This window comes from Odontesthes bonariensis, chromosome 6, assembly GCF_027942865.1.
Source record: "Odontesthes bonariensis isolate fOdoBon6 chromosome 6, fOdoBon6.hap1, whole genome shotgun sequence".
Taxonomy (NCBI): Eukaryota; Metazoa; Chordata; class Actinopteri; order Atheriniformes; family Atherinopsidae; genus Odontesthes; species Odontesthes bonariensis.
The window spans coordinates 1,021,705-1,037,333 of record NC_134511.1 but is presented as its reverse complement, the minus strand read 5'-3'; the positions used below and the strand labels follow the sequence as shown (position 1 = coordinate 1,037,333).

The 15,629-nt window shown below is 46.5% G+C and overlaps 1 protein-coding gene across 2 annotated transcripts in view; it reads left to right on the top strand.

The window, feature by feature from the left end:
- The window catches only part of LOC142381777 (far upstream element-binding protein 3-like), a 50,640-nt gene that overhangs the window by 10,960 nt on the left and 24,051 nt on the right, over positions 1-15,629 (top strand). For both annotated transcript variants that reach the window (XM_075466984.1, XM_075466983.1), the window contains exons 3-12: positions 934-967; positions 1,353-1,402; positions 4,408-4,479; positions 4,561-4,618; positions 5,443-5,605; positions 7,759-7,857; positions 8,909-9,010; positions 9,086-9,188; positions 9,454-9,554; positions 10,215-10,356. In XM_075466984.1, the coding sequence (XP_075323099.1) occupies positions 934-967; positions 1,353-1,402; positions 4,408-4,479; positions 4,561-4,618; positions 5,443-5,605; positions 7,759-7,857; positions 8,909-9,010; positions 9,086-9,188; positions 9,454-9,554; positions 10,215-10,356 (924 nt within the window). The remainder of the gene's footprint in view (positions 1-933; positions 968-1,352; positions 1,403-4,407; positions 4,480-4,560; positions 4,619-5,442; positions 5,606-7,758; positions 7,858-8,908; positions 9,011-9,085; positions 9,189-9,453; positions 9,555-10,214; positions 10,357-15,629) is intronic.

Here is a 15,629-nt window from a genome sequence, read left to right as displayed (position 1 = left end):
GACTTTTGAGATAAAAGTGATCTTGAAATTAGCTTAAAAACCTCTTCAAATAAAAAATAAAAAAAGCTTGTTTCAAATGAAATCCGACTCAAAACAATTTGTTTTCAAGACTTTTTCATTTAACAAGATATTCCAGATGTATTGTCTTCAAACAAGTCCCTATATCTGGCTGAAATGGTGCTTGTTAGGCAGTTGTGTCTTATATTAAGTGTAATGAGATACTCAATGAGACAAATATACTTGATAAGATTTAGATTTTTTCCAGTGTAACAAGCATTTCAGCCAGATATAGGGACTTGTTTTAATACAATACATCTGGAATATCTTGTTAAATGAAAAAGTCTTGAAAAAAAATTGTTTTGAGTCGGATTTCATATGAAACAAGCTTTTTTTTTTTCATTTGAAGAGGTTTTTAAGCTAATTTCAAGATCACTTTTATCTCAAAAGTCCCAAATATCACATTTTATTTCAAGAAATCTTGACAAGCCGATTTTCACTAGTTCCATTGGCAGATTTTTCAAGCTAAAACGTCTTTTATTTGTTGTTTTTTTTTACTTAATTCAAGCTAAAACGTCTTGTATTTTATTTGTTGTTTTTGTACTTATTTCAAGCAAAAACATCTTTTATTTGTTGTTTTTTTTTACTTAATTCAAGCAAAAACATCTTGTATTTTATTTGTTGTTTTTGTACTTATTTCAAGCTAAAACGTCTCGTATTTGTTGTTTTTCTTACTTATTTTTGGAGGAGCATTTTTTCCAGTGTAAGCAGCTGATGGGCATCAAGGGGAGCTTTACATTCAGAAAGTGTCTCTTGCCAAAGCAGACGTGTATCTGTCATGATGCTGGACAGGACCAGGGGTTAAAAAAGAGATGAAAATGTTTTAAAATGGCTCCTGATCAGTCGGAGGTTCTAATCGCTGTCTCTGTCTCCCAGTAGGTAACCAGCTACCAGCCATGGGACATCAAAGGTACGCGATCAGCTCGTATTGATCACTCACTCAGCGGGGGGGCGTGTCATTGATCAGTCCTCCTGCAGTCTGCAGCAGCATTTAGGGACACACACTGTTTTCTGATTACATTACATACATCACATTACGGTCATTCTGCAGACGCTTTTATCCAAAGAGACTTACAATCAGTGTGTTCCACATCGGTGGGAAAAAGAACTTCAGCTCACAAGAAATCACAAGTGCATTTCCTGCCAAAACCAAACAGCTAAGAGCAGAACTAGTGCTAGAGTAAGAGCGGTAAGTTAGGTACCGAGACAAATGGGAAGAATATTTAGGAAACAAATCAGTGCGTAAGGAGCTGGAGCAGGTGACGTCCTAATATCTGTTTGTGTGTGTGTTGCAGCAGGGTAATCACAGAGGATTACAAGGTCCCCGACAGGATGGTTGGCTTCAGTGAGTATGACCTCTGCTCTTCAGTCTCTCTGTCTGCTGTTGAATTTAATCCAGAACCTGATCCAGAACCTGATCCAGAACCTGATCCAGAACCTGATCCAGAACCTCTCACATGACCCACACTGTTCCAGACTAAAACACATCCATCATGCATGTGGTCACATGTTATTGCCTCTGGGGTCCTACGGAGACCCAGGAAACACTCAGTGGGGTCACATAGCACTGAAAGGATCGGATTATTGGCTAAATTACAATCAGAATGAGTTATTAAGTGCATGTAGACACCTTAATATGACTATAAACTGGATCGGATCGGATTAAGACCTCGACTCTGCTAGCTTCCTTCTGTTTTCTGTTAGCTTCCTTCTGTTCTCTGCTAGCTTCCTTTAGCTTCCTTCTGTTTTCTGTTAGCTTCCTTCTGTTCTCTGCTAGCTTCCTTTAGCTTCCTTCTGTTTTCTGTTAGCTTCCTTCTGTTCTCTGCTAGCTTCCTTTAGCTTCCTTCTGTTTTCTGTTAGCTTCCTTCTGTTCTCTGCTAGCTTCCTTCTGTTCTCTGCTAGCATCCTTCTGTTCTCTGTTAGCTTCCTTCTGTTCTCTGCTAGCTTCCTTCTGTTGTCTGCTAGCTTCCTCCTGTTCTCTGCTAGCTTCCTTCTGTTCTATGTCAGCTTCCTTCGGTTCTCTGTTAGCTTCCTTCTGTTCTCTGCTAGCTTCCTCCTGTTCTCTGCTAGCTTCCTTCTGTTCTATGTCAGCTTCCTTCGGTTCTCTGTTAGCTTCCTTCTGTTCTCTGTTAGTTTCCTTCTGTTGTCTGCTAGCTTCCTTCTGTTCTCTGTTAGCTTCGTTCTGTTCTCTGCCAGCTTCCTTCGGTTCTCTGTTAGCTTCCTTATGTTCTCTGCTAGCTTCCTTCTGTTCTCTGCTAACTTCCTTCGGTTCTCTGTTAGCTTCCTTATGTTCTCTGCTAGCTTCCTTCTGTTCTCTGCTAGCTTCCTTCTGTTCTCTGTTAGCTTCGTTCTGTTCTCTGCCAGCTTCCTTCGGTTCTCTGTTAGCTTCCTTATGTTCTCTGCTAGCTTCCTTCTGTTCTCTGCTAGTTTCCTTCTGTTGTCTGCTAGTTTCCTTCTGTTGTCTGCTAGTTTCCTTCTGTTCTCTGCTAGCTTCCTTCGGTTCTCTGTTAGCTTCCTTATGTTCTCTGCTAGCTTCCTTCTGTTCTCTGCTAGCTTCCTTCTGTTCTCTGTTAGCTTCGTTCTGTTCTCTGCCAGCTTCCTTCGGTTCTCTGTTAGCTTCCTTATGTTCTCTGCTAGCTTCCTTCTGTTCTCTGCTAGTTTCCTTCTGTTGTCTGCTAGTTTCCTTCTGTTCTCTGCTAGCTTCCTTGAGTTCTCTGTTAGCTTCCTTATGTTCTCTGCTAGCTTCCTTCTGTTCTCTGCTAGTTTCCTTCTGTTGTCTGCTAGCTTCCTTATGTTCTCTGCTAGCTTCCTTCTGTTCTCTGCTAGTTTCGTTCTGTTCTCTGCCAGCTTCCTTCGGTTCTCTGTTAGCTTCCTTATGTTCTCTGCTAGCTTCCTTCTGTTCTCTGTTAGCTTCCTTCTGTTCTCTGCTAGTTTCGTTCTGTTCTCTGCCAGCTTCCTTCGGTTCTCTGTTAGCTTCCTTATGTTCTCTGCTAGCTTCCTTCTGTTCTCTGCTAGTTTCCTTCTGTTCTCTGCTAGTTTCCTTCTGTTGTCTGCTAGTTTCCTTCTGTTCTCTGTTAGCTTCCTTCTGTTCTCTGCTAGCATCCTTCTGTTCTCTGCTAGCTTCCTTCTGTTCTCTGCTAGCTTCCTTCTGTTGTCTGCTAGCTTCCTTCTGTTCTCTGTTAGCTTCCTTCTGTTCTCTGCTAGCTTCCTTCGGTTCTCTGCTAGCTTCCTTCTGTTCTCTGCTAGCTTCCTTCTGTTCTCTGCTAGCATCCTTCTGTTCTCTGCTAGCTTCCTTCTGTTCTCTGCTAGCTTCCTTCTGTTCTCTGCTAGCTTCCTTCTGTTCTCTGCTAGCATCCTTCTGTTCTCTGCTAGCTTCCTTCTGTTCTCTGCTAATTTCCTTCTGTTGTCTGCTAGCTTCCTTCTGTTGTCTGCTAGCTTCCTTCTGTTGTCTGCTAGCTTCCTTCTGTTGTCTGCTAGCTTCCTTCTGTTCTCTGCTAGCTTCCTTCTGTTCTCTGTTAGCTTCCTTCTGTTCTCTGTTAGCTTCCTTCTGTTCTCTGTTAGCTTCCTTCTGTTCTCTGTTAGCTTCCTTCTGTTCTCTGCTAGCTTCCTTCTGTTCTCTGCTAGTTTCCTTCTGTTGTCTGCTAGCTTCCTTCTGTTCTCTGTTAGCTTCCTTCTGTTCTCTGCTAGCTTCCTTCTGTTGTCTGCTAGCTTCCTTCTTTTCTCTGTTAGCTTCCTTCTGTTCTCTGTTAGCTTCCTTCTGTTCTCTGCTAGCTTCCTTTTGTTCTCTGCTAGCTTCCTTATGTTCTCTGTTAGCTTCCTTATGTTCTCTGCTAGTTTCCTTATGTTCTCTGCTAGTTTCCTTATGTTCTCTGCTAGCTTCCTTATGTTCTCTGCTAGCTTCCTTATGTTCTCTGCTAGTTTCCTTATGTTCTCTGCTAGCTTCCTTATGTTCTCTGCTAGCTTCCTTATGTTCTCTGCTAGTTTCCTTCTGTTCTCTGTTAGCTTCTTTGTAGCAATAGTTGGAATGGGTACACCTATCATACCGGGGTATGACTCACTTTGTGCCTCTGATCCCATTCATTCACCGCCATATATCCAAGGAGAATTACCCTCGCTCAACTCATTCTGATTGTAATTTAGCCAATAATCCGATCCTTTCAGTGCCATGTGACCCCACTGAGTGAGACGAGCTCTGTGATGTTCCGTGTAGAATCAGAGAAGCTTTAGATCCCAGAAGAACCTTTTGTATCTGAGATAAGAGCATCTCCTCTGATCCAGAACCGTGGAGCAGAGCTGGAATGAGCTTTAAGAAGTGTTCTGTAACCTTGTTCCTGCTTCTCCATGATCCAGTTATCGGCAGAGGAGGAGAACAGATCACCAGGATCCAGCTGGAGTCGGGCTGTAAGATCCAGATCGCTGCTGGTGAGTTAAAGTCCTCGGACAGCATCGGTGTTCCTTAGAACACGCCTGAGAGTGAAGCTTGTTGTGTTGGTGTGTTTGCAGACAGCGGCGGTCTGATGGAGCGGCCGTGCTCGCTGACTGGAACTCCAGAGAGCATCGAGTGAGTTTCACACTTTCATTCAAACATGCTAACCGCTAGTTAGCCACAGAAACATAGAGGCTGTGTTCGAAACCACATACTTCTCCTACTTTTCCTACTACTCCTACTAACTCAAAGAGTTAGTATGTGAGTTTGAGTGAGCGAGAAGTTCCCGGATGCGTACTAGATTCTCCTAAATGTTGGGTATGCATCATGGGGTTACTACTCATACTCAAACTACCCAAGATGCAACGTAACGTGACGTCGCCGATCGTCATTTCCTGTCAAAAACGTCAGTTTCAAGCTAGCTACAACAAGGGTAGGTTCACTTCCTGTTTTCAAAACAAAAGCACCAATTGTATGGTAATGGCTTTCCCTATGATAAAAGGCAACGGGTATTTTATTTTGTGAAAATAACAGGAAGTGCGTTGCTCACTGCGGCTAGCTTTAGTAGCGCTGAATTCGTGGGAACAAAATTGTAAACAGCCGGTATTTTGTCAGGTTTTCAACACGTTGGGGATCTAAACGACTACTTTCTCACCTGAAAATGTTTCAAATGTTGCTAAAGTTTACAGAGTTTAGAGCTTAAGAGAAATCAGCTTCAGGCCGGCTGATTTTGGCTCGGGCAGGAGCGAAATGCATTGTGGGTAAACGCTCTGCATACTGTCTGATCGATGAGTATGTAGTATGCGGTTTCGAACACAGCCAGAGGCTACGCTGCTACATGCTAACCGCTAGTTAGCCACAGAAACACAGAGGCTACGCTGCTACATGCTAACCGCTAGTTAGCCACAGAAACACAGAGGCTACGCTGCTACATGCTAACCGCTCTGTGCTGTTTTCAGGCAGGCGAAGCGGCTGCTGGTCCAGATCGTGGATCGCTGTAGAAACGGGCCGGGTTTCCATGGTGACGGGGAGGGGGGCGCCTCGGTGCAGGAGATGCTGATCCCGGCCAGCAAGGTGGGACTGGTGATTGGCCGAGGAGGAGACACCATCAAGCAGCTGCAGGTAGAGTGGCCGAGTTCTGGTTCTGTGTCATGTTACAGGTTCTTCAGCCCAAATCTGCCGGTACCGGAGTTCAAAATGTTGTGGATCAGGTAACCAGCTCAGCTGGGATAAGAACTGTAGAAGGTCCTGGGCCAGGTAGAAGGTCCTGGGCCAGGTAGAAGGTCCTGGGCCAGGTAGAAGGTCCTGGACTAAGTAGAAGGTCCTGGGCTAAGTAGAAGGTCCTGGGCCAGGTAGAAGGTCCTGGGCTAAGTAGAAGGTCCTGGGCCAGGTAGAAGGTCCTGGGCCAGGTAGAAGGTCCTGGGCCAGGTAGAAGGTCCTGGGCCAGGTAGAAGGTCCTGTACTAAGTACAAGGTCCTGGGCCAGGTAGAAGGTCCTGGGCCAGGTAGAAGGTCCTGGGCCAGGTAGAAGGTCCTGGACTAAGTAGAAGGTCCTGGGCCAGGTAGAAGGTCCTGGACTAAGTAGAAGGTCCTGGGCCAGGTAGAAGGTCCTGTACTAAGTAGAAGGTCCTGGGCCAGGTAGAAGGTCCTGGGCCAGGTAGAAGGTCCTGGGCCAGGTAGAAGGTCATGGGCCAGGTAGAAGGTCATGGGCCAGGTAGAAGGTCCTAGGCCAGGTAGAAGGTCCTGGGCCAGGTAGAAGGTCCGGTACTAAGTACAAGGTCCTGGGCCAGGTAGAAGGTCCTGGACTAAGTAGAAGGTCCTGGGCCAGGTAGAAGGTCCTGTACTAAGTAGAAGGTCCTGGGCCAGGTAGAAGGTCCTGGGCCAGGTAGAAGGTCCTGGGCCAGGTAGAAGGTCCTGGGCCAGGTAGAAGGTCATGGGCCAGGTAGAAGGTCCTAGGCCAGGTAGAAGGTCCTGGGCCAGGTAGAAGGTCCGGTACTAAGTACAAGGTCCTGGGCCAGGTAGAAGGTCCGGTACTAAGTACAAGGTCCTGGGCCAGGTAGAAGGTCCTGGGCCAGGTAGAAGGTCCTGTACTAAGTAGAAGGTCCTGGGCCAGGTAGAAGGTCCTGGGCCAGGTAGAAGGTCCTGTACTAAGTAGAAGGTCCTGGGCCAGGTAGAAGGTCCTGTACTAAGTAGAAGGTCCTGGGCCAGGTAGAAGGTCCTGTACTAAGTAGAAGGTCCTGGGCCAGGTAGAAGGTCCTGGGCCAGGTAGAAGGTCCTGTACTAAGTAGAAGGTCCTGGGCCAGGTAGAAGGTCATGGGCCAGGTAGAAGGTCCTGGGCCAGGTAGAAGGTCCTGGGCCAGGTAGAAGGTCATGGGCCAGGTAGAAGGTCCTGGGCTAGGTAGAAGGTCCTGGGCCAGGTAGAAGGTCCTGGGCCAGGTAGAAGGTCCTGGGCCAGGTAGAAGGTCCTGGGCCAGGTAGAAGGTCCTGGGCCAAGTAGAAGGTCCTGGGCCAAGTAGAAGGTCCTGGGCCAGGTAGAAGGTCCTGGGCCAGGTAGAAGGTCCTGGGCCAGGTAGAAGGTCCTGGACTAAGTAGAAGGTCCTGGGCCAGGTAGAAGGTCCTGGGCCAAGTAGAAGGTCCTGGGCCAAGTAGAAGGTCCTGGGCCAGGTAGAAGGTCCTGGGCCAGGTAGAAGGTCCTGGGCCAGGTAGAAGGTCCTGGACTAAGTAGAAGGTCCTGGGCCAGGTAGAAGGTCCTGTACTAAGTAGAAGGTCCTGGGCCAGGTAGAAGGTCCTGGGCCAGGTAGAAGGTCCTGTACTAAGTAGAAGGTCCTGGGCCAGGTAGAAGGTCCTGGGCCAGGTAGAAGGTCCTGGGCCAGGTAGAAGGTCCTGGGCCAGGTAGAAGGTCCTGTACTAAGTAGAAGGTCCTGTACTAAGTAGAAGGTCCTGGGCCAGGTAGAAGGTCATGGGCCAGGTAGAAGGTCCTGGGCTAGGTAGAAGGTCCTGGGCCAGGTAGAAGGTCCTGGGCCAGGTAGAAGGTCCTGGGCCAGGTAGAAGGTCCTGGGCCAGGTAGAAGGTCATGGACTAAGTAGAAGGTCCTGGGCTAAGTAGAAGGTCCTGGACTAAGTAGAAGGTCCTGGGCCAGGTAGAAGGTCCTGTACTAAGTAGAAGGTCCTGGGCCAGGTAGAAGGTCCTGGGCCAAGTAGAAGGTCCATTAGATGACACAAGTGTTTAATTTCTGCTTCTAATGAACTCTGTGTTTGGTTGATTTTTGTGTGTCAGGAGCGAGCTGGCGTGAAGATGATGATGATCCAGGACGGCCCGATGCCAACAGGGGCCGACAAACCTCTACGCATCTCTGGAGACCCGTACAAAGTGCAGGTACTACAGGTTCCGAACCTCCGGGTCCCACAACAAGCTGGAAGTCCTGTGACAAAGGCCTCCTAATCCTGTTAGATGTTCGAGGGCAGGTCGGAGAACCTCGGTTACATAGAACATTATGTTGTCAGCCATGGAGAACTTTAGATGGGCAGTGGTTCCATGTCAGGTGAGATGTACCTGGTGGGGACAGAAGGTTTTAGCTGGGGTGGATGATCGGTTTGAGAGAAAAGGTGAAGGTTCTGGGTAGGACAGTTGTTGTTCAGGTTGGAGGTTTTAGGTGGTGGAGCATCCTACATACTACATACTTCCATACTGTATACTCATCGATCAGACAGTATGCAGAGCGTTTACCCACAATGCATTTCGCTCCTGCACGAGCCGAAATCAGCCGGCCAGAAGCTGATTTCCCTTAAGCTCTAAACTCTGTAAACTTTAGCAACATTTGAAACCGTCGCAGTGAGCAACTGTGAGCAACGCACTTCCGGTTATTTCCACAAAATAAAATACCCGTTGCCTTTTATCATAGGGAAAGCCGTTACGATACAATTGGTGCTTTTGTTTTGAAAACAGGAAGTGAACCTACCCTCGTTGTAGCTAGCTTGAAACTGCCCTTTTGACAGGAAATGACGATCGGCGACGTCACGTTACGTTGCATCTTGGGTAGTTTGAGTATGAGTAGTAACCTCATGATGCATACCCAACATTTAGGAGAATCTAGTATGCATCCGGGAACTTCTCGCTTACTCAAACTCGCATACTAACTCAGAAAGTTAGTAGGAGTAGTAGGAGAAGTATGCGGTTTGGAACGCAGCCTTTGTTCTGGCCAGCGTTGATCCTTTGAAGCGGCTCGTTCAGCGCAACTCTGAGCTCGCACAGGAACTGTTGCATCGAACCATGAGAAGCTACGGTGAATGGTGAATCACAGAGGCCCCCGAATCGAACCCTGTGGAACTCCACATGTCCTTTTTTCCCCACTCAGATGTGTGATTACCTGTAGAAAGAGTCAGAAAGGTTCATGCAGCTGTGGTAGAAACATGCTCTCCTCCTCCAGGCAGCGAGGGAGCTGGTGTTGGAGGTGATCAGGGAGAAGGATGGCGACTTCAGGTCAGGACGCAGCGACTTCGGCAGCCGACTCGGAGGAACCAGCCTGGATGTAAGAAACTCGCCTCGAAACTTTGGATTTCAGGGATTCTGATCAGGAATTCTGACCCGACCTCGCTGTGTTCAGGTTCCCGTTCCCAGGTTCGCTGTGGGCATCGTGATCGGCAGAAATGGAGAAATGATCAAGAAGATCCAGAACGATGCAGGCGTGCGAATCCAGTTCAAAGCAGGTCTGTTTACATCCGTGAAATCCTGTTTGAAACCAGAACAATCTGCCGAAGGTTTTATAAAACCGTTTCTGAGGTTAAAACTTTGGCTTTTAATCTAAATTATTCTCCTATTCTTCAGAAAAGACGTTCTTAATGCGTCTTAAAGCGAAGTTTGAAAGTTAAATCGGTGAAACTGGTCAGTTCAGGCGGCTCTAATCCAGTTTAAACCGGTGCGTTCACACGGGGCTGATCCACTATTATTCTGAACCCGCTGATCTTTGTCCAGATGATGGCATCAGTCCGGAGCGCGTTGCCATGGTGATGGGCCAGCCGGACCGCTGCCAGCACGCAGTCCACCTGATCAACGAGCTCATCCAGACTGCACAGGTAACGCCCGAACCTGGGCCGCGGAACCGGGTCAGAACCGGGTCAGAACTAGGGGTGTACAAAATAATCGCGATTCTAATTTTCGCGATCTACTGCATCGATTCTTGACGCCAAGTATCGATTATTTTTTTTTATTTTTTGGGGGGGCTTTTTATGCCTTTAATGATAGGACACATGCAATTGATGCATTTCACTGCAAGGGATGTTTGTAATATTTATTTTATTTTTGTATAGTTTTATAAAGCCTATGCACTTTTTTTTTGTCTGTACTGATCATCCCTATTTTGTTATTTTAAGTTTTATAAATCCTATGCACTTTTTGTGATGAGTGTGTCCAGTAATATTTGTTTTAATGGCAATACCTCCAAAAGTTGTTTCAATAAATACAGTTATGAATTGATTTGAGTTATGTATCAATTGAAGACACTATGCAGATCATACACAGCCAGCCAGCCACTGGTAATGGCTGTATTTTTTTTTTAAGTATGTTCAGGGAAAATATCACGATGCATCGCAATAATTCAAGTATCGTGATAGTATCGCATCGTGGCATGTGAATCGTGATTCGAATCGAATCGTGACTTCTTTGCCAATACCCGCCCCTAGTCAGAACCCGGGTCAGAACCGGGCCCGACTCTGACGCTGTTCCTCTGTTTGTAGGAGCGTGACGGGTTCGGCTCCGCCCTGCGCGGCGGCGGCCGGGTCAGAGGTCGTGGCGATTGGACTATGGGCTCCCCGGGTCCCCTGCAGGAAGTGACCTACACCATCCCCGCCGACAAGTGCGGCCTGGTCATCGGTAAAGGTAGGAGGAGACGGCGATGGACCGCCTCGGTTAGAATGTCAGGGAGCCCCGCCTCCTCTGCTTTGAGTGACAGCTCACCTCAGCCAATAGGAGCGGCCACGTGTTGTTCTGCCCGCCCCCCCTCTGTGTGCAGACCGACCATCTTAAAGAGACGATAAAGGGGGGCGTGTAGGGTTTAAAGACCGGGGGGGGGCATACCCAACTCTTCTTCTTCTGTCTGACCCTTTGAGGTTGAGAAATTGTATTGTAGGTTTGACAAATCGTCTGATTACCAGGTTAACGTCATAATAGCTGTTTAAAATAAATGGTTGATTTGGTGTTTTACCTGTTCTAATTTCTTCTTCTCTGGTTTAATACGCTGAAACTGTCTGTATGCCAAACTATTCTGCTGTCAGCTCTTCTTACCTCAGTCTGATCCGTGATTATTAACCAGAGAACAAACAGAACTCAGCATCACTCTGACAATAACAGGGATTCAGCTGCCCACACACAGTTTACTGATGATGACGGACTCTTTGTAGGTAATTAGCTGAAGTTGGCTAACGATGATGGCCGACTTCAGACATCTGTTTATCAGTCAGGGGCTGTGTTCGAAACCGCATACTACCAGAGAGTCTCTATTATGAGGAGAGGGAAAGCTGGCGGCTATTTCCGGGTGGTACTGCACTCTAGGGGGCGCCAACGAAGCAGTGCAGAGCAGGCAGAACTCTCTGGTGGTACTATGAGATCCACCTTAGATGCAGCCATTGCTTTGGATAGAATTTTTTATATTTTTTCATTTTAATTTTCCTAAAGGCAGGATAAATTATCCTTTCAAACGGCACTTGGTTTGATTTTTTTAGACTCACTAGATTTGTTTAAAATACACATTTATTGTCAGTATTGCATCCCGAGTGACGTCACGCATGTGGCATCACTTTACGGCATGGTCAGTCCTAGCGCTGAGCTAGCAGAGAGGTGTTAGCTCAAATAGTTACAGATTTCAGCACAGCCCTTTTACATACTCTCTGACTAGCCTCTGGTTTAGCTTTGGTTGTTGTTAGTAGCACCAGGTTAGCACTCTGGCACAGTGGACGAGTGCCGTAAAGCACCCGGTCGTAATCAGCCGTGCGTTCTTCAGATTCCGTTAGCTAGATGCTAGCGGAGACTGACTCGCAAATGCCAGACCTGTAAGAAAACAGAAAGATATAACTCCCAGGTTATTGTACTTTCGATATAAATCTACTACTGTAGACAACAAAGTATATGCTATATTCTACATGAATTTTTATGTTGTAGAGTTGTGAAATTATTTTATCAATGGAGAAATTGAGCAGCCTGCTTTGTTGTCTACAGTAGTAGATCAACCCTCATCTTACTTTGAAGCTCCCAGAAGTGACGTCGACGCAGCTTTAGCAGCAGAAAAGCTATCAGGCTTGTGTTGATAATAGTAAACTCCTGGACTATGTACAAACTTCCAAATGCATCGTTTTGTGAGTACAGACCATATTTGTGCTACTGTAGAAGTTTGGTGTCATGGCATGTGATTTTAGTGTGGTCATTTTGGAGATACTGCCAGGGTCCGTTAGCGCTTGTACTAAGCTATTCGGGATAACTCAGTAACTCAGCTGATGTTCAGCCAAGATCGGAAAAACTTCGGGTGGGCTACTTGGCTGGATGTCACGGTTCAAATGACCCCAGGTTGAATCTACTCCGGAGTATCACTTTAAGCTCTAAACTCTGTAAACTTTAGCAACATTTGAAACATTTTCAGGCGAGAAAGTAGTCGTTTAGATCACCAACGTGTTGAAAACCTGACAAAATACCGGCTGTTTACAATTTTGTTCCCACGAATTCGGCGCTACTAAAGCTAGCCGCAGTGAGCAACGCACTTCCGGTTATTTTCACAAAATAAAATACCCGTTGCCTTTTATCATAGGGAAAGCCATTACCATACAATTGGTGCTTTTGTTTTGAAAACAGGAAGTGAACCTACCCTCGTTGTAGCTAGCTTGAAACTGCCGTTTTGACAGGAAATGATGATCGGCGACGTCACGTTACGTTGCATCATGGGTAGTTTGAGTATGAGTAGTAACCTCATGATGCATACCCAACATTTCGGAGAATCTAGTATGCATCCAGGAAAAAATTCGGTAGGAGTAGTAGGAGAAGTATGCGGTTTCGAACACAGCCCTGCTCTGTCCACACGGGCCTGTTGTAGCGTTAGCATGCTAACTTCCTGTAGGACTTCTTCTTCTACTCTTCCTGTGTTAGAGCTCGTCCTTAGACTGAAGACTGCCGCAGATGGCAGTAAAAATGGCGGCTTTGTTCCCCTTAGCGTGCCAATAATCGGCCAAATGAATCGACCAATCGGTCGTCCTCTATTTCAGTCTCGAGGTGTGAAGTTCCTGCGCGATAAAGGCTAAATCTGATGTGTTCGGCTGTGATTTAAAGGTTTCTGCCCACAGTAATCTGAGTATGAGTGTTAGAGCGTCGTCATAGAGACCAACAGCAGCTTCCTCTGACATCACTGAGCAGAAACTGCTGGAAATACTCAGTGAGTTTAATAAATGATTAGACGGTAAATAACCGCAAAGTGAGCAACAACAACGAGCACGCCAGCCTGAGAGGATGAGAGCTCCATCAGCCCCGGTCTCTATTCTGAAAGCCCTTAAAAAGCCCTTAAAAAGCCATTAAGCGTTCAGCAGCCTGCGGAGGTCAAGAGGGTCGAGCAGCTCCAGAATGGAGGCTGCAGAGAGAGAATGTCGAGTAGTTCAGACGCCATATGTTGCTCTGACTGTGAGTGAGAAACTAAGTGAACCCCTGATCCAGCAGCTGGTAGCAGCAGTGAGTGAGAAACTAAGTGAACCCCTGATCCAGCAGCTGGTAGCAGCAGTGAGTGAGAAACTAAGTGAACCCCTGATCCAGCAGCTGGTAGCAGCAGTGAGTGAGAAACTAAGTGAACCCCTGATCCAGCAGCCGGTAGCAGCAGTGAGTGAGAAACTAAGTGAACCCCTGATCCAGCAGCTGGTAGTAGCAGTGAGTGAGAAACTAAGTGAACCCCTGATCCAGCAGCCGGTAGCAGCAGTGAGTGAGAAACTACTGACCTTGGGGTGACCTTTAACCTTTAACATGCTAACTGAGGCCCGCAGAGTCTGAGATGTAGCTCTTGGGTTTCTGACCTTGGGGTGACCTTGCTGGGACGTCCACACTGTTCCATAAATAATGAGACGGTGTGATGTGTTGTTGGTTTTAATCTACAGAAGAAGAAGAAGCTGCCGAACGTTATTAAAACACGAGTCTTTTAACATGCTCCACAGTGTCTGAACTTGAGTTCAAAGGCAGTAATTTCTGGGCTTTATCGTCTCGGGTGGTTTTTAATTTTAAGTCTTTCCAGGCTGATAAATGTTGGAAGCATGTTTTCAGCTTCAGGTTTTAGAATGGTTTTTTTAAAGGAAGTTTTGGTTCTTAAAGGGTTAAAATGAGCCTTCAGGCTGTAGTGGAATGTTTCTTCATGTGCCTTTAACCTGCAGAATACCAGTTAGTCCAGTTCCCAGCAGAACGCTTTGTTCTGTGGTTTAAAAGACATCCTGAAGGGATCCTTTACAGGCTGTTTCTGAGCAGAAGCTGAACTGAACATGTTGTTCTACAGAAGAAGTTAATGTGACAGAAACCAGATTTTAAAAGGGGCGGAGCTTATAACCTGTACTGTAACCAGCCACCTGGAGCCATTTTAAATGCACTGAGGAGCATGCATCTTCCATCCAGCAGCAGCCTCAGAGGATATCAGAGCCCAGTGGATGAACTCTATCTGAGGCTAATGTTCCAGCAGAGTTAGCTAAAGACTGTGGATGAACTCTATCTGAGGCTAATGTTCCAGCAGAGTTAGCTACAGACTGTGGATAAACTCTATCTGAGGCTAATGTTCTAGCAGAGTTAGCTACAGACTGTGGATGAACTCTATCTGAGGCTAATGTTCCAGCAGAGTTAGCTACAGACTGTGGATGAACTCTATCTGAGGCTAATGTTCCAGCAGAGTTAGCTACAGACTGTGGTTGAACTCTATCTGAGGCTAATGTTCCAGCAGAGTTAGCTACAGACTGTGGATGAACTCTATCTGAGGCTAATGTTCCAGCAGAGTTAGCTACAGACTGTGGATGAACTCTATCTGAGGCTAATGTTCCAGCAGAGTTAGCTAAAGACTGTGGATGAACTCTATCTGAGGCTAATGTTCCAGCAGAGTTAGCTACAGACTGTGGATAAACTCTATCTGAGGCTAATGTTCTAGCAGAGTTAGCTACAGACTGTGGATAAACTCTATCTGAGGCTAATGTTCCAGCAGAGTTAGCTACAGACTGTGGATGAACTCTATCTGAGGCTAATGTTCCAGCAGAGTTAGCTACAGACTGTGGTTGAACTCTATCTGAGGCTAATGTTCCAGCAGAGTTAGCTACAGACTGTGGATGAACTCTATCTGAGGCTAATGTTCCAGCAGAGTTAGCTACAGACTGTGGATGAACTCTATCTGAGGCTAATGTTCCAGCAGAGTTAGCTAAAGACTGTGGATGAACTCTATCTGAGGCTAATGTTCCAGCAGAGTTAGCTACAGACTGTGGATAAACTCTATCTGAGGCTAATGTTCCTGCAGAGTTAGCTACAGACTGTGGATAAACTCTATCTGAGGCTAATGTTCCAGCAGAGTTAGCTACAGACTGTGCATGAACTCTATCTGAGGCTAATGTTCCAGCAGAGTTAGCTACAGGAGTTATTGCTGCTCCTTTAGCAGCAGCTAACGCTAACAGCTTAGCTAATGAAGGTGACGTACACCAGCTTCTAAGGAGTTATTGCTGTTCCTTTAGCAGCAGCTAACGCTAACAGCTTAGCTAATGAAGGTGACGTACACCAGCTTCTAAGGAGTTATTGCTGTTCCTTTAGCAGCAGCTAACGCTAACCGCTTAGCTAATGAAGGTGACATACACCAGCTTCTAAGGAGTTATTGCTGTTCCTTTAGCAGCAGCTAACGCTAACAGCTTAGCTAATGAAGGTGACGTACACCAGCTTCTAAGGAGTTATTGCTGTTACTTTCTGAAAGATGAACATTATTGTTCCCACATTACTTTGTTAGCTGAAGCTTTCTAGCTGAACGGTTCCGTTCTGTAACTCATCAACCTGCAGCTGTGTGGATAAGGTGCGTTTCCAACACAACACCGGTCCTCTCCTCACTCTCGGTGTGCTAGCTTTACATCATCGGCATGTTTCTGATAAAGATGGAGGTCTCCCAGTACAACTGTTTA